The sequence below is a fragment of the Zonotrichia albicollis genome, chromosome 3 (assembly GCF_047830755.1).
Source record: "Zonotrichia albicollis isolate bZonAlb1 chromosome 3, bZonAlb1.hap1, whole genome shotgun sequence".
Classification (NCBI taxonomy): domain Eukaryota; kingdom Metazoa; phylum Chordata; class Aves; order Passeriformes; family Passerellidae; genus Zonotrichia; species Zonotrichia albicollis.
In genome coordinates this window covers 32,674,927-32,684,650 of record NC_133821.1, presented here as the reverse complement: position 1 = coordinate 32,684,650, position 9,724 = coordinate 32,674,927, and the positions used below count along the sequence as shown (strand labels likewise).

Sequence of the window (9,724 nt, the reverse complement as noted above, 5' to 3'; positions counted from 1 at the left end):
GCACTGGGGCTGGCAGAGCCCTGCTGATTTACCCTGGCCCAAAGTCTGCCCTGTGACTTTTTCCCTTGGCAGTGAAGTTATATTGACAAAGCATGCAGCAAAGTGTGATTTCTTTGTAAATTGGACTGCTGTGGAGGCTTCAGCCCGAGACCCACCTAGACTCCCCCGACGAGACCTCATTGTCTTTCCTCCTGGTGAATGCACAGTGTGATTCTTTGATTGACTGCTGCCACCTGATGCTAAGAAAATGCCCTGGGTTCATACTAGGGATTGTTGGTTCTATTAAAAGCAATGTAGATAGAGTTTATTTGTCACTGAAGCATTTTATGCAGATGTTCCTACTTCAGAGATGTTCAGTCAGTTAGGTGTAAAGATGCGCTGAATAGGTCGCCATCACTTAGGGTCAGGGAAATGTCACCCCCAGACACATAATTAACATGGCTGACTGATTAATTGCCCACTGAAAAATATAACTACCCATGCATTTAAATATTTATTTTCAGGCTCTGGACTTCACTAGTATTCTCTTATCTAAAAAAAACCCCAAACAATAAAAATGACTGTAGATACTCTTTCTAGAAGGGAAAAAGTGCTGGCTGACCTACCATCCTCTGGGATTAATCACAATGCAATTCACATTACAACATGCAAAATAATGTGTGTAATCCAGTCTGACATGAAAAATAGCTAATAACATCCCAAAAGGAAAGAGCTATGAATGGTTCTAATGCCTTAGGAGTAGGGGAGATCTTTAGGAACTCAGCATTACAAGGTGAAGCCTGCAGAGGAGGAAAAAGCTGAAAAGTTGGGTCTTTTCAAAGCCCTCACAGGACTTTGTTCATTGTTGGGTTTGTTCACTCTTATGTTTGTGGGCTGCTCTCTGCTACTTGTTGTATCAGGTTCAAAGAGGCAGATGTGACTCAGGCACAATAAAGATAGACCTTAAAAGATAGCTCCCAGTCTTAAAAAAAGCCTGTGTGTTGCTACAGTGGTGGAAGGCCTGGAAGCTACAGGTTCAGGGATTTCACACTGCCTACTCCATGGAAAAGCAGCATCCTCTGCCTGGAAATCTTTCAAATGTGCAGGTAGAAATTGAATGGCAAAGGCCCAACTTAAAACCCAGGTTGTCACTTCTGTGGTTACAGTTGTCCTGGGGGTAACCATGAGGTAAGAGGCAGAGGTGGGACTTCATACTTCTCGTGTAGGTGCTTGTAATTGCCTGTTTCTCATCTCCAGCAACTTGGGAGGGAAGAAAGACATCTAGTGTTGATCCTCTGGAGTGGACACCAAAATCAAAAGGTTTTGCTCTCATGGACTAATATCATTGTCTACTCCATAAATTTGGTTATGTACTCCTTTTCCTGGTTTCTAATATCTTGTAGTCAGAAACTCCTTCCCTTTGATTAGTGCCCAGCAATACCAAGGCTGATGAGCAGTGTCTGACCATTGAACTGCATGAACAGAAAAGTATGTCAGTTTTTTATAGCAATGAAAGAATGAGAAAAGCATGGTATTTTCTGTAGACATGTTACCAAATTGCCTGAATAGCTGAGTGGTTATGGGGAGTTCTAAGCAATTTCTTTGAGCTGGAGTAAGTGAAACATAATAGTTAATTTCTTCTCTCTTAATTATTGTTGGAATAGACCATCTGTAATGATGTGTCTTTCTCTGCACCCTGTTGAATGAAAAATTTCCAGAGATGCTTTTGGGAGCAAAAAAACCCAAAAACACGTGAGGGCTGGATTGCGCTCTCAGAGGTAGACAGAGGACTTCTCTGGGGCTTCTGGAAGCAGAGTTTGTCAGCTGGTGTCAGGGGGAGCTGATCTCATGCTTATTTGATGGCAGAACATGGCTATCAAACTGCTGGTGTCTCCCAAACAATGACAGGTGAGCGAAGGCTCCAGAGCTGTGTTCTATCAGATTGATCACACACATTCCCAGACAAGTGCTTTGGAAGTGGCTTCTAAAGGGAAGAAGGGAAGAAAAGCCTGAAGTAGAGAATAAGGGGCTGGCCTTGATCTGGCAGTGTGACATGAATTCAGTAGATCAGTGAGAGCTGCCCAAGTGTCTATTTGCCACGGGAATGGTTCAAGTGGCTCTTAGTGCAGGTCGGAGAACTCCTCTTGCCGGAGGGGACAAAGAATAGCAGTGAGGGAATACTTGCTATTATAAGCATGCTGGCTACTGGCCGGCCATGTATTAGCAGTTCTAGAGCTGTGAAGCCATATTTCCGTGATAAAAGTGGAAAATAATACCTTTATGGAGATTACCTCAACCTTGCAACTACCCTGCAGTTCATTAGAGCGATTGCTTTTGAATCATTTAAGGCAAAGGGTGAGAAGGTGGTGTTGGTGCCTAGGATAACTACTTAGAATGAACTAGCAAAGTGTGGAGGTATCTGAGTTTTTTTAACATTCACTCATTGTTCAGGGGCTTCTGAGAGTGGCATGTTTCTTCTAGCTGGGTATTTGACTCACCCGTGAAGTGACAGTGACATTTAGAAGCAAATGAGTTTAAAGCACCCCAGCTCAGAAGCCACTTGGAGCACAATGCACCCGTTAAAGAGGTTAGGGTGGTATTTGTGTGCCCCTGTAAAAGAAGGAAAAACCATAGTGTCTCCTGAGAAAGCAGTTTTACGGGGTTCTTGTGCATAGCAGCCACAGAAGCAAGCCTCTAGCTGAAGGCTTTCCTGCTTGATTGGTTTTAAGCTGCAAACAACATTCAGAGATACCCCATTTCTTTGACTGCTTTCAGCACTGGTTGTGACCAAAGTCAGGCACAAAGGTACAAAGGGCTTCCTGTGCATGCATAACTTTCATATTAGTTCTCACATGGAGAGGGGAACATGGCCATAAATGCACGGGTAAAATATCAAGCAGAGATTTTTTCCTTAAAGACAATTGTGCTTGTTTCCCCTCCTGCTAATTATATCCTATAAATCCCCTACTGTTCCAACTCAGACAGTAACATTTTGTTACCTACATTCTGTCAGTAGACTTTACAAAGATCTCTAACACATGTTATAAAAGTTATTGCTATAGTACTATATATAACAGCTTTGCATAAGAGAATAGAGGGCTGCCACATTTAGAAAATGCAGGTGCTATGTAAGCCCCTTTCTGAAAGAGAGAACTTAGCTCAGTTTCCTTTGAAGAACCAGAGACTTGAAATTGAAAACTGTATTAATGCCATTGTCTCCTTGTATCAGCAGGTTCCAGAGAGATTCCTGGAAGTGGCTCAGATCACGTTACGGGAGTTTTTCAATGCCATTATCGCAGGCAAAGATGTTGATCCTTCCTGGAAGAAGGCCATATACAAGGTCATCTGTAAGCTGGACAGTGAGGTCCCTGAGATTTTCAAATCCCCAAACTGCCTACAAGAGCTTCTTCATGAGTAGAGAGTTCAGCAGCTATTTATGAATGTATGAAAGTAGCAGTCCCCTTCTGATGCCCAAGTCATGTGTGTCTCTATTTTAATTTCATATATATGTGTATGGCATACATATATATATGTATATGAAATTAGACTGATCCCTCCTGGATATAAGTTTTCATTCAGTTCCAAGGGGATGGTTATTTTACTTCAGCCTTTGGTTTACTTTTGCCCGAGACCCTTAACATTTGAAGAATCAACGGGGTTAATTTTCAGGGAGAAGAGTTTGGAAGCGTGTAAAAGCCTGTCTTAGCAAGTTAGGGCATTATGTTTAAAAATGCTTTGTCAGATTTATTGCTTGCTGCAAAGTGGCATTTTGTCTTGGTGAGACTAATGTCATGGCACAATACTACAGACAATGGAGTTTATATTATGTTTATACTGCTAAAGGTCTGAACTCTGTGGAGCCATTTCATAAGCTTCGAGCTTTTTTATTTGTATTTATATACTTTTTAAACAATAACTAGATTTTGTTTCATACTTCAGAAAAATACATCTGTTTTAGGTACTCACTCCAAGAAGTGACACCCAAAAAAGCAAACCCTATGCTTCATGTGTTCCTTACAGAAATGACAGATACCCTGCACCAGTAACCAACATGCCAGGTTCTTGTTTCTCTAAATTGCAGCAAGGGATGTTTGCACAAATCAAATACTGTTCTTGCAGGGTTAGGCCAGTAATTCATGCACAATGTTGTATCAGCCACACTAATTCTGGAATATGGTCAGCTTACTAAAGCGGAAGCATTTCACTCTCCATAGAGTAAAAATGAAACCTTCAGCATCGTGTATTGCCATGTCTCAGTCTTACTTTAAGTGGCATTAGTCCCTAAATTTATTATTTTCTTAGTCCATTCTGCCCCCCAAGATTCCCTTTCCAGCATACAAACTTTCCTGTCCATATTTGACATCTGCCCTGAAAAGCACTTTTTGAATCATCTTAGTGGAAGAGTCTTCACCTCACAGTGCTGAGGCAAAGGAAAAAAAAAAAAGGCTTGTTTGTAGCTACAAAATATAATTTGTGTTTTCCTAATCAGAAGAATAAAAATTTCATTTTCATAAAATTCTAATTGAGCATTATACAAAAATCACACTGTCCTCCTGGCTATGCAGGGTTCAGATAGCCAAATTCAATTTTTAAAATTACAGTAAGTGCAGCTTTAAAAAAAAATAAAGAAAGAAAAATCTATTTGAGCAAAGTGGCTGCACTTGTCTTCTGAAGCTGGAGCTAGTGGTGACCAAAACCTGAGCTACAGTGTAAAGTCCCTGACAGATCTGGGTTTGCCTGAATGCTACACCACGAATTGACAGAAAGAAAGAAAGAAAGCTAGCTGCTAGTTCTCATGCTTTCTTCAGTGGCTCTCCTTTTCTCATGTTTTCAGAAAGAAATCGTCTCCAGAAGTTTGGGGGAAGGTTGAATATGCTATGGCACACTGTATTTGTCATTTTCTTTGTCGTCTTTTGTACGGATGCAGTAAGAATTTATTGTTATCATCAATAGTATTTTCCCCTACATAATTCAATCTAAATCTAGAGGAAGTTCCTAATTAGTCCTGAATTATATTTATGCCATTGAGGATATTGGTATCTTCTTTATTTTAAAATTACATTTTGACTTTGGAGAGTGAAAGTTTACCCATGTGACTAAAGAGCTGACCTGATCATTGCAATTTCACTTCATTTACAAATACTGCTGATAGACAGAAATGTATGAAAGCAATTATTGTTAGCAGAAAGCCTTAAAAACCTGCTGACTTCAAATTAAACAGCACAATCCTCCGATTCCCTGTCATTCTTTTCAAGCACTGGCAGTATCTGTGGAGTATAGGCAATGCAGACAATAGCATGGGATGAAGTGCCAACATTTTCACTATGCATTAAAAGCAAAACAAATCTTGATCTTAGACTCCCTGAGAGTACCTAATACTGTACGTATCCTTACAGTAGACAGGATTTTTTTTTTCTTTCTTTTATTTTCTTACATTTTATTTCATTTTATTTTGATTTCTTAATTTTATTTTTCCTTTTTGTTTTTCTGTGTGTGTGCATGATTTGGTAAACATTACACTTCATAAAGATGTAACTCCAATGAATTCTGAGTAAGAAAGGATGAAAATTGTGTTCATGCACTTTTTTGATTTATGGGAAGAAGTGGCATAAAATGCTCAAGTTTTAATACACTAAGTTCATCATTGGCATACCATCAGATGCAAAATATTACTTTGCATTGTCACCTTGGACATAAGAAAGCAAAGCCATACTTTATTCATACTATGTGGACATACTACTAGCTACCATCTCAACCTGTGATTTTACCGTTGCTTTTTATTATTATTATTATTATTATTATTATATTCTATTATTATTATTATTGATATTAATATTATTATTATTTGGCTGCAATGGGATTCACATAATCTAAATAAGTGAAATTGTGTACTCAACACTTGATGTTGTTGCATTTATTTATTTATTTATGGGTAGTATAATCTCAATAGTAAATGAGGCATAGGAATTAGGAATAGAAATTTGATCTTAAAGGCAAAATAAAAACCTCCTTGGTCTGAAAAAGGAATAAATGATAATTTCATCACTTCAGTTATGTGATTTTTCTGCGTTTTATAGCCATATTGCCTTTGTGCCTCCCAATTCACCTAAAATTACAAATACATGGCATAACTTGTACTAAATTCTAAGTAGAATCCAATCCAGTTTCTTTTAAATTATCTTAATATAATTTCACTAAAAATGGCTAAAAGGCAGGAGGCTACTTTTATTGTAAAGAAAGGTTTACATAGGAAAAGAATTTCAAAATCCATGTAGAAACCCCATCTTGCCATTCATTTACTGCTAATTCAGATTTATTTCTGCATATAAACTTGAGGTTATAGTCTGTGCCTAGACCTTAAATGCACCAGCGGAAGGATAAAAAAAATCCTTCAAAATACCAGTTTTTCCCCCACAAGTACAATTGTTCTTGTGCCTTCTGTGGCTTACAATTTTCATCTTTTAAACTTTATTTTTCAATTACTACAGCTGCAATAAACACTGACCTTTTTTTTTTTCCCGGCTGTTTGACATAATGTTGATAGCTATGCATATTTTGTGTCTTTTTAAAAATTAAAAAAATAAAAAAAACAAAGCAGGAGAATACGTTTTTGAAGAAGAGAATTTTTAGAACAGTTTGATAACGCAAATTATTTTTTCTCAATTGTTTGAGCAGCATTCGAGTTTTGAAAATTCTTGTAGAAGCCAATTTTTTGTAACTGTGGTGCAAATCTTGTGTTTTCTTAGCCTGATGAAAAGTAGTATAGAAGCAATATTTCATATGTGACATATGTGCATATACAGATACGTATGTGGTCACACACAGGACAACATGTGTGGGCATATGTATGTATATTTACACAGAAACACACACACACACAAAAGAGGCGTATGAAGTGAAAAGCTTACCTTTTTCCTATCTAGATTAAGAACCTATTTTAGACATTTGTTATGTTTTGTGAAAAGAATGTTCTATTTGAAACTACAAAACATTTAATTCTTACTGTATCTCTGGTTGTTTAATGGGAACGTTTCACATTTAATGGTAAACACGTGGAAGATGTTAGAATGTAGTAATTATTTAAGGAAGTGTTCACCCATGTATTCCTGAGGTTTGCTTTGTGCCTCTGAGTATTATTTAATTAAAGTGTTTTAAGTTTGCAGAATCTTTGTTACTGTACCAGGTATGTGGGTGAACATTGAAAATCGAGGGGAACTTTTATAAAGCAATGTAAATATTCAACCTTACAGCTGTTCTTGCATAAAGACATAAGATTTTAATAACTACATTCTGAAAACATCTGTTGAATTTATAAGAAACACTACAGTGACTGTGTAGATAGTTGAAAGCATTCTTGAAAATCCAGCTCTCTACTTTTAAAAGTTAAGTCTCTTTCATCAGATGTCAAGGGAATGGGTAATACAGTTTCTGTAAAATTGCAGAATTTTTTTCTATGTATATGAAGTCAGTTAATAGAAAAATGTTTTTTTTCCACAGGTTAATATTAATTAAGAAATAAAGGTGAAGATTTTGTGGCTTTAAAGATAGGATTTTCACCAGCAGCATTGAAAGATTATACATATATATATATACAGAAAGATATATATATATATATATTAAAAATGGAAAGTGGTTTACAAAACCCCCAAAATGAGCACTGTACATGAGAAGTGAAAGCAAAAACTATATTTGCCATGTGTATTATATAGCAATCATTGGTGTTAATAGTGCAAATGTTTCCTTCTGGTACCAACTCTGTGTTTGAAAATTCCAATACGCATTGTTTTCAAAAAGCTCCCCTTAAGGAATGTAACTGGTTTATATGAGTAAGCAGTTACTGTATTGCACTTAAATGTTCTGTTGAAGGAAATGCAATTTTGTTTTCTGTAGAACTGTTGGTTGTAAACCATCTATAAACTGAAGCTAAAAATGCTCATATTTAGAGCTGGGATGAAAACTGGTATTTAACCTTTGTATCTTCTTAGGAATATCCTTTTTAGTGTATGAAAGGTGGTGGCACTATGACTTTATTCAGTCTTTTCATCTGAGCCACAGTCACCTCTCTCCCAAAGCAGCCACCTTCCAAATGCACAAATACTGGGATATGTAGAAACAAATCTAGAAGAAACAGTGAGCTTACATTTTTCTCGAAAATCCATACCTTCTGCATTAATTGTTCCACTCGAGTGAGATAGCAGAAAAATACAATAACCATCTCATTACCATATAGCCTGTAAGAGTCAGAAACTAAAAAAGGAGGGGGGAAAAAGCCTCTTTAGTTTGGTTTTAATGCTGCCCAGAAGAGTCAAAGGTTAAGGTTTAAACTGATATTGTCCCAGCCATTACTCATATGTATATAGTTACAAAAGTGACAAAACACTGCCTTTATATTATTTAGCAATATGTTGTAAATAGCATTATTAAGCTCTTTTTTTTTTTGTAATAAAGACCCTTTAATTTGAAGATAGTACAATAACTGAACTGATAAAGTCAATTTTTGATTTTTTTTTATTTTATTTTTTAGCTAGAGGCAATTTCAACTGTGGATTTTTTTGTTGTCGTCTATTGTTCTGAAGACTTTGCATAATTTATTGGTTTAATTTATCCTAATTTATTTGATGAAGGTGTACAATTTTGTATTACCAAGGATGTACTGTAATATTAATTGATGACAAGATAAAACAATAAGACTCCCCTGTCCGTTTGGAAAAAAAAGGTGCAGTAGACAATTGATTGAAAAAAAAAGTTACAATTCTAGCTTGGCAGCTACTAAATTTAAGATAAACACAGGAAAAATGTTTGGGGGGGTGGATTTTATTTTGTGTGTTTAAAGCTTTTGTATACTCTCCAGACTTTTACCTTTTTGCTTTGTACCACTTAAAGGATACAGTAGTTCAATTGCCTTGTGTGCCTTCCATCTTCTCTAAACTGAATGTATGTGCAGTATATATGCAAGCTTGTGCAAAATAAAATATAAATTACAAGCTCATTGCCATTGTTTACATTTATTTCCAAAAGTTTATGTTGCCCCATGTCAAGAGGTGAACTCCTGAACATTGTGTGTGCCTAACACTGTACTCCTCTGAAGGTTTTCTTCTCCCCTTAGTTCAAATTATTTATTAATGAAACTACCAGCCCTCTTGCAAAATGGATATAATGATTTATGGCCTCGGTGTCCTACCTCCAGCGCAGCACCGGTTAAGATAATGAATGTTATTTTGCAATAGTCTATCTGCCAAGGAATAACTGCCTGCTAGAGACCTGTTATGTCTGAGGCATAGACAGCCCTTTAAATTAAATGCAGCCAATGTGAGCTATTTTGTTTATACTGTTTAATCATTTCCTGGGTGTACCTGCCATGCTGGTGTCCTGCAACAGGGGGTTCCTCAAGCTGGGTGAAGGCAGGGATGATGCTTGCTGAGCTGGGTGATGCAGGGATGGTGGGTGTTGAGCTGTGGTGGTTCACCATTCACATTACCAGTCTGGCCTTGATCATGGTACTGACCAGACATCATCCTCTGTTCTCATTGTTGCAACCCATCACTTTCGGATCTCTTCTGTTTCAAGCTGAGTATTCACCAGCATTATATAAAACTACTTTGTTCCTACACAATTCCTCAAAATGTATTTGTTCAAAGTTTTTCTTTTGCTCTTTGCTGTGTCTGCTGTTTCATATGTATGTTAAAATTCTGGGGTTGAGTGTACCTTTGATTTACATGATTGTTTGTGTTTCAGATATGAAAGT

General features: G+C 37.0%; 1 protein-coding gene across 8 annotated transcripts in view; it reads left to right on the top strand.

Annotated features, from left to right (window-relative positions):
- The window catches only part of PROX1 (prospero homeobox 1), a 49,557-nt gene extending 40,589 nt beyond the window's left edge, over positions 1–8,968 (top strand). For 7 of the 8 annotated variants that reach the window (XM_074537097.1, XM_074537096.1, XM_074537095.1 and 4 more), the window contains one exon: positions 3,209–8,968. In XM_074537097.1, coding sequence (XP_074393198.1) covers positions 3,209–3,397 — 189 coding nt within the window. In that variant the 3' untranslated portion in view covers positions 3,398–8,968. The remainder of the gene's footprint in view (positions 1–3,208) is intronic. The other variant, XM_074537103.1, reaches the window with a different exon arrangement.
- Positions 8,969–9,724: the final 756 nt, after the last annotated feature.